This window comes from Lichenostomus cassidix, unplaced genomic scaffold (assembly GCF_008360975.1).
Source record: "Lichenostomus cassidix isolate B80296 unplaced genomic scaffold, HeHo_3.0 HiC_scaffold_38, whole genome shotgun sequence".
Lineage (NCBI taxonomy): Eukaryota > Metazoa > Chordata > Aves > Passeriformes > Meliphagidae > Lichenostomus > Lichenostomus cassidix.
In genome coordinates, this window is record NW_028147440.1 from 1370043 (window position 1) to 1385939 (window position 15897).

The window sequence follows — 15897 nt, forward strand, 5'->3', positions numbered from 1 at the left end:
CCTGTGCCACTCAGGTGTCACCTGTCCTCCCCAGGTGTCACCTGTCCATCCCCAGGTGTCACCTGTCCCCCCCCAGGTGTCACCTGTGCCACTCAGGTGTCACCTGTCCATCCTCTGATGTCACCTGACCTCCCCACAGTGTCACCTGTCCATCCCCAGGTGTCACCTTTTCCCTCCCCAGGTGTCACGTGATCCACCCCAGGTGTCACCTGTCCAACTCAGGTGTCACATGACCCTCCCAGGTGCCACATGATCCACTCAGATGTCACCTGTCCCCCCCCAGGTGTCACCTGTCCCCCCCTGAGGTGTCACATGACCCCCCCAGGTGTCACCTGTCCCCCCAGCTCCCCTCCCCCCTCACCTTGTTTCGGCACGTACTCCACCTTGATCTCTGCGGGGGGAGGGGGAGGGGCGGTTAGTGACGTCAGAGACCCCAGAGACACACCCCCGTGACGTCATCGGGATTCACAGTGATTATGTCATCGGGGGAATTCCCCACAGTGACGTCATTGGGGGGTGCCGGTGATGACGTCACAATGAAATTCCCCATAGTGTTGTCACGTGGTTCCCGGTGATGACGTCATCGGGGAAAAATCCCCCCCCGCAGTGACGTCATCGCAGTTCCCAGTGATGTAATCGCAGAATTCCCATAGTGACGTCATCGGGGGTTTCCCCGGTGACATTACTGGGAATACCCCGGTGACGTCATCATCCCGTTAAGTGACCCCCAGTTCCCGGTGATGACATCATTGGGGAATCCCGCAGTGACGTCATTGGGTTCCCACCGATGACGTCATTGGGGTTTTCCCCGGTGACGTCATTGGGAATAACCTGATGACGTCATCACCCCAAAGTGACCCCCAAATGCCCCCCATGTGACCCCCAGCCCCATAACTGCCCCATAACTGCCCCATAACTGCCCCCCCAGGTACCCCACAAGTGCCCCCCTTAAGTGACCCCAAGCCCCATAATTGCCCCCCAACTACTCCCCAAATGCCCCAAGGGTGACGCCCAGCCCCATAACTGCCCCATAACTGCACCCCAAATGCCCCCAAGTTCCCCCCACCCCATAAATGCCCCACAACTGCCCCCCAGTGCCCCCAATGCCCCAAGTGACCCCCAGCCCCATAATTGCCCCATAGCTGACCCCCAACTGCCCCCAAATGCCCCCAGCCCCATAATAAACTCCCCCAGCCCCACAGCTGGCCCCCCAAGTGCCCCTTTAGTGACCCCCAACTGCCCCCAAGTGCCCCCAGCCCCATAACTGCCCCCAGCTGCCCCCGGCTGACCCAGGAAGTTGAGTTTGGCCGACAGGGTGAGCGCGTAGCCGTCAGGGATGAAGGTGTAATCGCCCTCGTCCTCGGGCCGGACGTCATCGATCACCAGCTTGTGGATCCTGGGGGATCAAAATACCGAAATCCAAAAAAATCCCCCCAAAAAAATCCCCAAATCCAGAAAAAATCCCCAAAAAAATTCCCAAAAAACCCCCAAAATCCCCCAAAAAATCCACCCAGGAATCCCAAAATCCCAAAAAAATTCCACCCAGGAACCCCAAAATCCCTAAAAACCCCCAGAATGTCCCTCGTCCTCGGGCCGGACGTCATCGATCACCAGCTTGTGGATCCTGGGGGATTGAAAATCCCAAATTATAGAAAAGATCCCAGAAAAAATCTCCAAAAAAATCCCAAAATCCAAAAAAAATCCCAAAATCCTGAAAAAATCCCCCAAAAAATCCACCCAGGAATCCCAAAATCCCCAAAAAATTCCATCCAGGAATCCCAAAATCCCTAAAAAACCCCAGAATCTCCCTCGTCCTCAGGCTGGACGTCATCGATCACCAGCTTGTGGATCCTGGGGGATCAAAATACCAAATTATAGAAAAGATCCCAGAAAAAATCTCCAAAAAAATCCCAAAATCCTGAGAAAATCCCGAAAAAAATACCAAAATCCCAAAAAAATCCCCCAAAAAATTCCCAAAAAACCCCAAAATCCCCCAAAAAATCCACCCAGGAATCCCAAAATCCCAAAAAAATTCCATCCAGAAATCCCAAAATCCCTAAAAAACCCCAGAATCTCCCTCGTCCTTGGGCTGGACGTCATCGATCACCAGCTTGTGGATCCTGGGGAATCAAAATACCAAAATCCAGAAAAAATCCCCGAAAAAATCCCCAAATCCTGAGAAAAATCCACCCAGGAATCCCTAAAAAAATCCCCCAAAAAATCCACCCAGGAATCCCAAAATCCTGAGAAAATCCCCAAAAAATTCCCAAAATCCAAAAAAAATCCCCCAAAAAATTCCCCAAAATCCCCCCAAAAATCCACCCAGGAATCCCAAAATCAAAAGAATCCCCCCAAAAAATCCCAAAATCCCTAAAAAAACCCCAGAATGTCCCTCGTCCTCGGGCCAGATGTCATCGATCACCAGTTTGTGGATCCTGGGGGACCAGAAATCCCAAATTCCAGAAAAAATCCCAAAAAAATCCACCCAAAAAATCCACCCAGGAACCCCAAAATCCCTAAAAAATCCCGGAAAAAATCTCCAAAAAAATCCCAAAATCCCAAAAAAAATCCCAGAAAAAATCCCGGAAAAAATCCCAAAATCCCTGAAAAAATCCCCCCCAAAATCCTAAAAACATCCCCCCCAAAAAATCCATCCAAGAATCCCAAAATCCTGAGAAAATCTACCCAGGAATCCCAAAATCCCTAAAAAAATCCCCAAAAAAATCCATCCAGGAATCCCAAAATCCCGAGAAAATCCTGAAAAAATCCCAAAATCCCCAAAATCCAAAAAAAAATCCCAAAATCCCTAAAAAAACCCCCAGAATCTCCCTCGTCCTCAGGGCGGACATCATCGATCACCAACTTGTGGATCCTGGGGGGTTGAAAATCCCAAATTCCAGAAAAAATCCCAAAAAAAATCCACCCAGGGATCCCAAAATCCCAAAAAATTCACCCAGGAATCCCAAAAATCCCCAAAAAAACCCCCAAAAATGCCCCAAAACCCCCCCAACCCCACGTTTTTCGGGAATTCCTTGACCCCAAATTTTTTCCCCCAATTTTTTTTTGGGGTTCCCGAATTTTTTTGGGGTCTGACCTGCCGGTGTGGGAGATGTGGATCCTCTTGCTGGGTTTGACCTCCACCCCGTTCTTGAACCACTTCCCTGTGACCTTCTCGTCAGAAACCTCACACTTGAACACGGCCTGCTCCGTGGCCTGCACCGTGAGGTCAGCGATGCCCTGCAGCACCTCCAGCTGCTTCTCTGGGGGGTGAGAGACCCCAAAATTGGGGTGAGAAACCCCAAAAATGGGTCAGGAACCCCAAAAATTCACCTGGACCCCATAAATGTCTGTGGGATCCCATAGGAACCCATAGAAACCTAAATAAAATCATAAATGTTTTCCTGGAGAACCTCCTGAGGAACCTCCTGAGATGCCCTGCAGCACCTCCAGCTGCTTCTCTGGGGGGTGAGAAACCCCAAAATTGGGGTGAGAAACCCCAAAATTGGGTCAGGAACCCCAAAAATTCACCTGGACCCCATAAATGTCTGTGGGACCCCATAGGAACCCATAGAAACCCATAGAAACCTAATTAGAGTCATAAATGTGATCCTGGAGAACCTCCAGGAGAACCTCCTGAGATGCTCTGGAGAACTTCTAGCTGATTCTCTGGGGGGTGAGAGACCCCAAAATTGGGGTGAGAGACCCCAAAAATGGGTCAGGATCCCCAAAAATTCACCTGGACCCCATAGCTGTTCATAGGAACCCATAGGAACCCATAGGAACCAATAGAATCCTAAATAAAACCATAAATGTGATCCTGGAGAACCTCTTGGAGAACCTCCTGAGATGCCCTGGAGAACTTCTAGCTCCTTCTCTGGGGAGTGAGAGACCCCAAAATTGGGGTGAGAGACCCCAAAATTGGGTTAGGAACCCCGAAAATTCACCTGGACCCCATAGCTGTTCATAGGAACCCATAGAATCCCATAGAATCCTAAATAAAACCATAGATGTGATCCTGAGGAACCTCCTGGAGAACCTCCTGAGATGCCCTGGAGAACCTCCAGCTGCTTCTCTGGGGGGTGAGAGACCCCAAAATTGGGGTGAGAAACCTCAAAATTGGGTCAGGAACCCCAGAATTTGGGTTAGGAACCCCAAAATTGGGGTCAGGAACCCCAAAAATCCTCAGGACCCCAAAGCTGCTCATGGGAATCCATGGAGAACCTACAGGATCCTCTATGGAGCCACACAGGTGAGCTGGGAGACACCTGGGACCTTCTGGAACCTTCTGGAACCTTCTCCATGGACCCTCCAGGATCTCCTGAGACCCCCAGGTGACCCTCAGCCATCTCCAGGACATTCCAGGGGCCCCCAGGACCTTCTGGAACCTTCTGAGACCTTCTGGGATCTTCTCCATGGACACTGTGGGACCTCAAGGTGACCCTCAACCATCTCCAGGACCTCCCAGGACCTTCTGGAACCTTCTAGAACATTCTGGAACCTTCTCCAATACCCCTGAGACCTTCTAGGATCTTCTCCAGAACCTCCTGGGACTCCAAGGTGACCCTCAACCATCTCCAGGAGATGCCCCAGGAGTCCTCAGGACCTCCCAGGACTTGCTAGGACCTTCTGGAACCTTCTCCATGGACACTCCAGGACCTCCTGGGACCCCAAGGTGACCCTCAAGCATCTCCAGGACATTCCAGGACCCACCAGATACTTCTAGAACCTTCTCCAACACCCCTGAGACCTTCTAGGACCTTCTCCAGGACCTCCTGGGACCTCAAGGTGACCCTCAACCATCTCCAGGAGCTCTTGGGACCTCAAGGTGACCCTCAACCATCTCCAGGACATTCCAGGATCCCCCAAGACCTTCTCCAGGACCTTCTGGGACCCCAAGGTGACCCTCAACCTTCTCCAGGACCTCCCTTGACCCCCAGGTGACCTTCAACCACCTCCAGGACCTCCTGGGACCCAAAGGTGACCCTCAACCATCTCCAGGACCTCCTGGAACACCCAGGTGACCTTCAACCATCTCCAGGACATTCCAGAACCTCCCACGACCTTCTCCAGGACCTTCTGGGACTCCAAGGTGACCCTCAACCATCTCCAGGAACTCCTGGAACCTCAAGGTGACCCTCAACCATCTCCAGGACCTCCCTTGACCCCCAGGTGACCCTCAACCATCTCCAGGACATTCCAGAACCCCCCAGGACCTTCTCCAGGACCTCCCTTGACCCCCAGGTGACCTTCAACCTTCTCCAGGACCTCCTGGGACCAAAAGGTGACCCTCAACCACCTCCAGGACCTCCCCTGACCCCCAGGTGACCCCCAGGTGACCCCCAAGCCCCCCAGGCGGTCACCCTCGACGATGAGCTCGGCCTCGGCCTCGCCGCCGTTGGTGAGGATCTTGTAGCGGCCGGTGTCCTCCTTGGTGGCCTCGTTGAGGATCAGGAAGTGCTTCTTGCCGTCCTTCTTGAAGCGATACTTGAAGGCGTCCTCGCGGGTCAGCTCCACGCCGTCCTTCATCCTGCGGACACCGCGGCGTGGGCGGACGGGGAGTGGACGTGGGGGTGAGGATGGACACAGGGTGGACATGGGTGGACGTGGAATGGACATGGTGATGGAGATGGTGGTAGACATGGGTGGACATGGTGGTGGACATGGAATGGACACAGTGGTGGACATGGAGGGATATGGGGTGGATGTGGAGTGGACATGGAATGAACATGGTGGTGGATGCAGGTGGACATGGTGGTGGACATGGTGGTGGAGATGGTGGTGGATATAAGGTGGACATGGTGGTGGACATGGGGTGGATGGGAGGGACGTGGTGGTGGACATGGTGGTGGAGATGGTGGTGGACATGGGTGGACATGGCGGTGGATGTGGGGTGGATACGGGGTGGACATGGTGGTGGACATGGAGGGATATGGGATGGACGTGGAATTGACACGGTGGTGGACATGGTGGTGGACATGGTGGTGGACATGGGATGGACATGGTGGTGGACATGGGATGGACATGGGGTGGATATGGTGGTGGACATGGAATGGACACGGTGATGGAGATGGTGGTGGACATGGAGGGATACAGGGTGGACGTGGGGTGGACACAGTGGTGGACATGGTGGTGGATGTGAGGTGGACATGGTGGTGGACATGGGGTGGATGGGAGGGACATGGTGGTGGACATGGTGGTGGACATGGAGGGATATGGGGTGGACGTGGGGTGGACGTGGGATGGACACGGTGGTGGACATGGGGTAGATGTGAGGTGGACATGGGTGGACATGGAATGGTGAGGATGGACATGGTGGTGGACATGGGATGGACATGGGAGGGATGTGGTGGTGGACATGATGGTGGACATGGAGGGATATCGGGTGGATGTGAGGTGGACACAGTGGTGGACATGGTGGGATATAGGGTGGATCTGGATGGACATGGAATTGACATGGTAGTGGACATGGTGGTGGACGTGGGATGGACATGGTGGTGGACATGGTGGTGGACATGGTGGTGGACATGGTGGGATATGGGGCGGATGTGGGGTGGACATGGTGGTAGACGTGGGGAAAATGGAAGGGACATGGTGGTGGACATGGGGTGGATGTGAAGTGGACATGGGATGGACATGGTGGTGGATATGGGGTGGGTATGGCGTGGACATGGGGTGGACATGGGTGGACACGGGAGGGATGTGGTGGTGGACGTGGTTGTGCACATGGAGGGATATAGGGTGGAGGTGAGGTGGACATGGGTGGACATGGTGGTGGATATGGGGTGGACATGGGATGGACATGGAATGGACATGGAGAGATGTGGGGTGGACGTGGGGTGGACATGGAATGGACACAGTGGTGGACACAGTGGTGGATGTGGGGTGGACATGGAGAGATATGGGGTGGATATGGTGGTGGACATGGAATGGACATGGGATGGACATGGGATGGACATGGGATGCACACAGAGGGACACTGACACAGGATGACCCCAGCTGACCACAGGATGGACACAGGACAATGTAGATGACCACAGATAACCACAGGATGACCACAAGATGACCGCAGGACAGTGTAGATGACCACAGCTGACCACAAGATGACCCCAGCTGACCCCAACATGACCACAGATAACCACAGCTGACCACAAGATGACCACAGGATGACCACAGGACAGTGTAGATAGACACAGCTGACCCCAGCTGACCACAGGATGGACACAGATGACCTCAGCTGACCACAGCTAACCACAGGATGACCACAAGATGACCACAGATGACCCCAGGTGACCCCAGATGACCCCAGCTGACCACAAGATGACCCCAAGCTGACCCCAGGATGACCACAGGACAGTGTAGATGACCACAGCTGACCCCAGCTGACCACAAGATGGCCACAGCTGACCCCAGCTGACCCCAGGATGACCCCAGCTGACCCCCAATGACCACAAGATGACCACAGGTAACCACAGGATGGACACAGGACAGTGCAGATGGATACAAATGACCACAGGATGACCTCAGCTGACCACAGCTGACCCCAGCTGACCACAAGATGACCACAGGACAATGTAGATGACCACAGCTGACCACAAGATGGCCACAAGATGACCCCAGCTGTCCCCAAGCTGACCCCAGCTGACCACAGGATGACCACAGGATGACCACAGGACAATGTAGATGACCACAGCTGACCACAGCTGACCACAAGATGACCACAGGACAATGTAAATGACCACAGCTGACCACAAGATGGCCACAAGATGAGCACAGCTGACCACAGATGACTACAGATGACCACAAGATGACCACAGGACAATGTAGATGACCACAAGATGGCCACAGCTGGCCACAGGACAGTGCAGATGACCACAGGATGACCACAAGATGGCCACAAGATGACCACAGCTGACCACAGATGACTACCGATGACCACAAGATGACCACAGGACAATGTAGATGACCACAGATAACCACAAGATGACCACAAGATGGCCCCAGCTGACCACAGAGGACCACAGGATGGACACAGATGACCCCAGCTGACCCCAGATGACCACAAGCTGACCCCATCTGACCCCAGCTGACCCCAGCTGACCACAGGATGACCACAAGATGACCACCCCCTTACCACATGACCTGGGCTCCCTCCTCGGACACCTCGGCCTCGAGCACGGCTCTCTCTCCGACCACCACCTGCTGGTCCTCCGGCCCTTTCACGATGGTCACCGGCGGCTCTGCGGGGCAGCAGGGGTCAGTTTGGGGTCTGGCCCCAGCTTTGGGGGCTTTTCCTGATTTTTGGGGATTTTTCCCGATTTTTGGGATTTTTTTCCAATTTTTTGGTGTTTTTTTCCCCAATTTTTTTGGGTTTTTTCCCGATTTTTGGGATTTTTTCCCGATTTTTTGGGGTGTTTTCCCCTATTTTTTTGGGTTTTATCCTGATTTTTGGGGTTTTATCCCCAATTTTTGGGGTGTTTTCCTGATTTTTGGGGATTTTTCCTGATTTTTGGGATTTTTTCCCAATTTTTTGGTGGTTTTTTCCCCGATTTTTTGGGGTTTTTTCCCAATTTTTGGGGGTTTTTCCCGATTTTTTGGGGTGCTTTCCCCTATTTTTTTGGGTTTTATCCAGATTTTTGGGATTTTTTTCCCAGTTTTTTGGGGTGTTTTCATGATTTTTGGGGATTTTTTTCCCAGTTCTTTGGGGGGTTTCCTGATTTTTGGGGTGTTTTTCCAATTTTTTTGGGTGTTTTCCCAATTTTTGGGTGTTTTTCCCAATTTTTTTGGGGTGCTTTCCTGATTTTTAGGATTTTTTCCCTAGTTTTTGGGGTGTTTTTCCCATTTTTGGGATTTTTTTCCCAGTTTTTTTTGGTTTTTTTCCCCCATTTTTGTGGTTTTACCCCCATTTTGGGATGTTTATCCCCATTTTTGGGGTGTTTTCCCCAGTTTTGGGGTTTTATCCAGATTTTTGGGATTTTTTTTCCCAATTTTTTGGGGATTTTTTCCCGATTTTTGGGGTTTTATCCCCATTTGTTGGGGTGTTTTCCCAATTTTTAGGATTTTTTTCCCACTTTTTCAGGGGTTTTACCCCAATTTTGGGGTGTTTTCCCGATTTTTGGGATTTTTTTCCCCATTTTTTGAGGTGTTTTCTGCTTTTTTTTGGGTGGTTTTTCCCAAATTTTGGGGGGTTTTCCGCATTTTTAGGGTTTTATCCCCATTTTTGGGGTGTTTTCCCCATTTTTGGGGTGTTTTCCCCATTTTTGGGATTTTTTTCCCAGGTTTTTTTTTGGTTTATCCCTATTTTTGAGGATTTTTTCCCAGTTTTTTGGGGTTTTTCCCGATTTTTTGGGGACTTTTCCTGATTTTTGGGATTTTTTTCCCAGTTTTTGGGGGTTTTTCCCGATTTTTTTGGGTTTTATCCACATTTTTGGGATGTTTTCCTGACTTTTGGGGTGTTTTCCCGATTTTTGGGGATTTTTTTCCCAGTTCTTTGGGGGTTTTATCCTAATTTTTGGGGTTTTACCCCAATTTTTGGGGTGTTTTCCCCAGTTTTGGGGATTATTCCCGAGTTCTGGGGTGTTTTCCCAATTTTTGGGATTTTTTTGCCAGTTTCTGGGGGTTTTCCCCCATTTATGGGGTCTTAACCCCATTTTTGGGATTTTTTTTCCCTGATTTTTGGGATTTTTTTCCCCAGTTTTTAGGGTGTTTTCCTGAGTTTTTGGGGGTCCTGGGTCTGGTTTTAGGGTTTTATCTCAGTTTTTGGGGGTTTTTCTCCAGTTTTTGGGATTTCTTGGGATAGTTTGGGGTTTTTGGGATCCCACTGACCCTTGACAAAGACCTCGGTGAAGCACTTCTCATCGTTGACTCAGATTTTGGGGTATTTTCCCCATTTTTGGGATGTTTTGGGGGCGTTTTGTGGGTGTTTTTGGGGTTCTTTGGGGGTTTTTCCCATTTTTTGGGGTTTTTTTTGGGACATTTTTGAGGTTTTTGGGATCCCACTGACCCTTGACGAAGACCTCGGTGAAGCACTTCTCGTCGTTCACTCACATTTTGGGGTATTTTCCCCATTTTTGGGGTGTTTTTGGGGTTTTTTGGGGTGTTTCTCCCCATTTTTGGGATGGTTTTGGGATATTTTGGGGTTTTTTGGGGTTTTTGGGGTGCCACTGACCCTTGACGAAGACCTCGGTGAAGCACTTCTCGTCATTCACTCACATTTTGGGGTATTTTTCCCAGGTTTTTTTGGGATTTCTCCATTTTTGGGATGTTTTTTGGGTCATTTTTCCCATTTTTTGGGTCGTTTTTCCCGGATTTTGGGTCGTTTTTCCCGGATTTTGGGTCGTTTTTGGGATATTTTGGGGTTTTTGGGGTGCCACTGACCCTTGACGAAGACCTCGGTGAAGCACTTCTCGTCGTTTACTCACATTTTGGGGTATTTTTGGGCTGTTTTTGAGGTTTCTTTGGGGTTCTTTGGGGTTTTTTAGGTTTTTTTGGGTTGTTTTGGGGGTTTTTTGGGTCGTTTTTCCCAATTTTGGGTTGTTTTTGGGATATTTTTGGGGTTTCTGGGATCTCACTGACCCTTGACGAAGACCTCGGTGAAGCACTTCTCGTCGTTGACTCCCATTTTGGGGTATTTTCCCAGTTTTTGGGCTGGTTTTGGGCTGTTTTTGAGGTTTCTCGGGGTGTTTTTGGGGTTTTTTGGGATATTTTGGGGTAATTTTGGGATATTTTGGGATATTTTGGGGTTTCTGGGATGCCACTGACCCTTGACGAAGACCTCGGTGAAGCACTTCTTGTCGTTGACTCACATTTTGGGGTATTTTTCCCAGGTTTTTTTTTGATTTCTCCATTTTCGGGATGTTTTTTGGGTCATTTTTCCCGGATTTTGGGTTGTTTTTGGGATATTTTGGGATCTCACTGACCCTTGACGAAGACCTCGGTGAAGCACTTCTCGTCGTTCACTCACATTTTGGGGTATTTTTGGGCTGTTTTTGAGGTTTCTTTGGGGTTCTTTGGGGTTTATTAGGTTTTTTTGGGTTGTTTTTGGGGTTTTTTTGGGTCGTTTTTCCCATTTTTTGGGTGGTTTTTCCCGGATTTTGGGTTGTTTTTGGGATATTTTGGGATGCCACTGACCCTTGACGAAGACCTCGGTGAAGCACTTCTCGTCGTTGACGCGACACTCGTACGCAGCGTCGTCGGCCAGAGAGCACTTGTTGATGGTCAGGATGCGCTTGAGGCCAACGTTCTCGAAAACGTACCTGCGGGCAGGTGAGACACACCTGAGTGCGACTGGGGACAGGTGGGACACACCTGAGTGCACCTGAGACACACCTGGGTGTACCTGGGGACAGGTGAGACACACCTGAGTGTGACTGGGGACACCTGAGACACACCTGGGGACAGGTGAGACACACCTGAGTGCGACTGGGGACACCTGGGGACAGCTGAGACACACCTGGGACAGCTGGGTGTACCTGGGGACAGGTGAGACACACCTGAGTGCACATGGGGACAGCTGGGGACAGGTGAGACACACCTGAGTGTGACTAGGGACACCTGAGGACACCTGACTGTACCTGGGGACAGGTGAGACACACCTGAGCACACCTGGGGACACCTGAGACACACCTGAGCACATGTGGGGACACCTGAGTGCACCTGGGGACACCTGAGACACACCTGAGTGTGACTGGGCACACCTGTGACACACCTGGACTCACTTGTTGCTGGGTTTGATCAGCTGCCCGTTCTTGTACCACTTGAGCACACCTGTGACACACCTGGGCACACCTGAGCACACCTGAGCACACCTGAGCACACCTGTGACACACCTGTGACACACCTGGGCACACCTGTGACACACCTGTGACACACCTGGGCACACCTGTGACACACCTGTGACACTCACTTGTTGCTGGGTTTGATGAGCTGCCCGTTCTTGTACCACTTGAGCACACCTGTGACACACCTGTGACACACCTGGGCACACCTGTACTCACTTGTTGCTGGGTTTGATGAGCTGCCCGTTCTTGTACCACTTGAGCACACCTGGGGATATCCCCAGACCCACCTGGGCACACCTGTGACACACCTGTGACACACCTGGGGATATCCCCAGACCCACCTGGGCACACCTGAGCACACCTGTGACACACCTGAGCACACCTGTGACACTCACTTGTTGCTGGGTTTGATCAGCTGCCCGTTCTTGTACCACTTGAGCGGCAGGTCGGGGTTGCTGAGCTCCACCATCAGCCGGATCTTGTTCCCCTTGTCCACCTGGTAGGCAGGGTCCAGCTTCCGGATGAAGGCTGCGAGAGAGGAGAGATCACCTGGGCTACCTGAGAAATCACCTGGGCTACCTGGGGATCAGCTGGGAGCAGCGGAAATCCACAGGAAAATCCCCAAAAAAATCCCCCAAAAAATAGCGGAAAAATCGCCATAAAAATCATCACCAAAATCCCCAAAAAATCCATACAGAAATCACCTGAGAGCCCAAAAAATCACCTGAGATACATGAGAAATCACCTGAGGTACCTGGGAATCACCTGGGAGCACCGGAAATCCATGGAGAAATCCACAGGAAAATCCCCAAAAAAAGCCAAAAAAAAATCACCAGGAAAATCCATACAGAAATAGCTGAAAAATCGCCATAAAAATCGTCACAAAAATCCCCAAAAAATCACCTGAGAGCCCAAAAAAGCACCTGAGATACCTGAAAATTACCTGAGAGCAATGGAAATCCACAGGAAAATCCCCAAAAAAATCCCCCAAAAATCGCTTAAAAACTGTCACAAAAATCCCCAAAAAATCCATACAGAAATCACCTGAGAGCCCAAAAAAGCACCTGAGATACCTGAAAATCACCTGAGGAACTGAAAATCACCTGAGGTACCTGAAAATCACCTGAGAGCAGCGGAAATCCACAGGAAAATTCCCAAAAAAAATCCCCCAAAAAATAGCGGAAAAATCGCCATAAAAATCGTCACAAAAATCCCCAAAAAATCCATACAGAAATCACCTGAGAGCCCAAAAAATCACCTGAGATACCTGAAAATCACCTGGGAGCACCAAAAATCCACAGGAAAATCCCGAAAAAAAAGCCCAAAAAAATCACTGAAAAATTGCCGAAACATCGTCACAAAAATCCCCAAAAAATCACCTGAGAGCCCAAAAAAGCACCTGAGATACCTGAGAATCACCTGAGAGCACTGGAAATCCACAGGAAAATCCCCAAGAAAATCCCCCAAAAATCGCTTAAAAATTGTCACAAAAATCCTCAAAAAATCCATACAGAAATCACCTGAGATACCTGAAAATCACCTGAGGTACCTGAGAATCACCTGGGAGCACTGGAAATCCACAAGAAAATCCCCAAAAAAAGCCAAAAAAAAATCGCCAGGAAAATCCATACAGAAATCGCCGAAAAATTGCCATAAAAATCGTCACAAAAATCCCCAAAAAATCACCTGAGAGCCCAAAAAAGCACCTGAGGTACCTGAGAATCACCTGAGAGCACTGGAAATCCACAGGAAAATCCACAGGAAAATCCCCAAAAAAATCGCTGAAAAATCGCCATAAAAATTGTCACAAAAATCCCCAAAAAATCACCTGAGAGCCCAAAAAATCACCTGAGATACCTGACAATCACCTGAGGTACCTGAGAAATCACCTGGGAGCACCGGAAATCCACAGGAAAATCCCAAAAAAAAGCCCAAAAAAATCACTGAAAAATCGCCGAAACATCGTCACAAAAATCCCCAAAAAAATCACCTGAGAGCCCAAAAAAGCACCTGAGATACCTGAGAAATCACCTGAGATACCTGAAAATCCACAGGAAAATCCCCCAAAAAATCCCCCAAAAAATAGCCAAAAAATCGCCGAAAAATCATCACAAAAATCCCCAAAAAATCACCTGAGAGCCCAAAAAATCACCTGAGATACCTGAGAAATCACCTGAGGTACCTGAGAAATCACCTGAGAGCATCGAAAATCCACAGGAAAATCCCCCCAAAAAAATCGTCATAAAAATCATCACAAAAATCCCCAAAAAAATCACCTGGGATACCTGAAAATCACCTGAGATACCTGAGAATCACCTGAGAGCATCAAAAATCCACAGGAAAATCCCCCAAAAAATCCCCAAAAAAATAGCGGAAAAATCGCCATAAAAATCGTCATAAAAATCCCCAAAAAAGCACCTGAGATACCTTAGAATCACCTGAGGTACCTGAGAAATCACCTGGGAGCACCAGAAATCCACAGAAAAACACCCCAAAAAAAATCACTGAAAAATTGCCAAAAGATCGCCATAAAAATCGTCACAAAAATCCCCAAAAAATCACCTGAGATACCTGAAAATCACCTGGGAGCACCGAAAATCCACAGGAAAATCCCTCCAAAAAATCCCAAAAAAATCACTGAAAAATTGCCGAAAAATCGCCATAAAAATCGTCACAAAAATCCCCAAAAAATCACCTGGGATACCTGAGAAATCACCTGAGAGCACTGGAAATCCACAGGAAAATTCCCAAAAAAATCCCCCAAAAAATCCCCCAAAAATCGCTTAAAAATCGTCCCCAAAAATCCATACAGAAATCACCTGAGAAGCCCAAAAAATCACCTGAGATACCTGAGAAATCACCTGAGGTACCCGAAAATCACCTGGGAGCACCAGAAATCCACAGGAAAATCCCCAAAAAAAAGCCCAAAAAAATCAATGAAAAATCGCCGAAAAATCGTCACAAAAATCCCCAAAAAATCACCTGAGAGCCCAAAAAAGCACCTGAGATACCTGAAAATTACCTGAGGTACCTGAGAAATCACCTGGGAGCACCAGAAATCCACAGGAAAATCCCCAAAAAAATCCCCCAAAAAATAGCGGAAAAAACACCATAAAAATCATCACAAAAATCCCCAAAAAATCACCTGAGATACCTGAAAAAGCACCTGAGATACCTGAAAATTATCTGAGAAATCACCTGAGATACCTGAAAATCCACAGAGAAATCCACAGGAAAATCCCAAAAAAAAAGCCCAAAAAAAACACTGAAAAATCGCCGAAACATCGTCACAAAAATCCCCAAAAAATCACCTGAGAGCCCAAAAAATCACCTGAGATACCTGAAAATTACCTGAGAAATCACCTGAGATACCTGAAAATCCACAGGAAAATCCCCAAAAAAATCCCCAAAAAATCCCAAAAATTCCCCTTCATAGGTTAAAAATCCTTTCCCAATCCCCAAAATTCCCCAAAAAATCCCCAAAAATCCCCCAAAAAATAGCTGAAAAATCATCACAAAAATCCAAAAAAAATCACCTGAGAGCCCCGAAAAATCACCTGAGGTACCTGAAAAATCACCTGAAACACCTGAAAATCACCTGAGAGCACCGAAAATCCAAGGAGAAATCCACAGGAAAATTAAAAAAAAAAAATCCCCCAAAAATTCCACCCAAAATTCGCAAAATATTGGCCAAAAATTAAAAAAAAAAAAAACCAAAAATTTGGGAAAAAATTGACCTTCTCGAGAAATTCAGTCTCATCCCAAACTCCCCAAAAATTTATTAAAAATTAGTAAATTTTTAAAATTTGAAAAAATCTGAAAAAACCGAAATCACAAAAACCCCAAGTTTCCAAAATCCCACAAAAAACCCCAAAATTTCCAAAATTCCCAAATTTCCACCTTGACCTTCCTGAGGTGTTTCAGCCTTCCCCTGAGATTCCCAAAAATTCACAAAAAATCGGCAAAAAAATCGAAAAAAAATCGAAAAAATAAAAAAAAAAAATTAAAAAAATCAGAAAAAAATCCCAAAAAATCTGGAAAAAAATCCCAAAAAATTCCCCAAAAATCCCCAAAATTCCCAAAATTCCCAAATCCCCACCTTCGCTCTTCTTGGGCTCCA

At 48.6% G+C, this 15897-nt stretch overlaps 1 protein-coding gene and 1 long non-coding RNA gene across 2 annotated transcripts in view; both read right to left on the reverse strand.

Annotated features, from left to right (window-relative positions):
• Nucleotides 1-15897, reverse strand: part of MYBPC2 (myosin binding protein C2) — a gene marked incomplete at its 5' end in the record, with an annotated part of 98215 nt that overhangs the window by 30650 nt on the left and 51668 nt on the right. Inside the window, 8 exons of the mRNA XM_085045400.1 lie at nt 362-391; nt 1290-1396; nt 3095-3260; nt 5361-5527; nt 8132-8237; nt 11128-11252; nt 12173-12305; nt 15877-15892. Of these exons, the coding sequence (XP_084901526.1) occupies nt 362-391; nt 1290-1396; nt 3095-3260; nt 5361-5527; nt 8132-8237; nt 11128-11252; nt 12173-12305; nt 15877-15892 (850 nt within the window). The remainder of the gene's footprint in view (nt 1-361; nt 392-1289; nt 1397-3094; nt 3261-5360; nt 5528-8131; nt 8238-11127; nt 11253-12172; nt 12306-15876; nt 15893-15897) is intronic.
• Nucleotides 12461-13751, reverse strand: LOC146422940 (uncharacterized). Its single transcript, XR_014847796.1, has 3 exons — nt 13646-13751; nt 13318-13337; nt 12461-12522 (listed from the first exon to the last, which is right to left on the reverse strand). It is a non-coding gene; the product is annotated as an uncharacterized LOC146422940 (long non-coding RNA).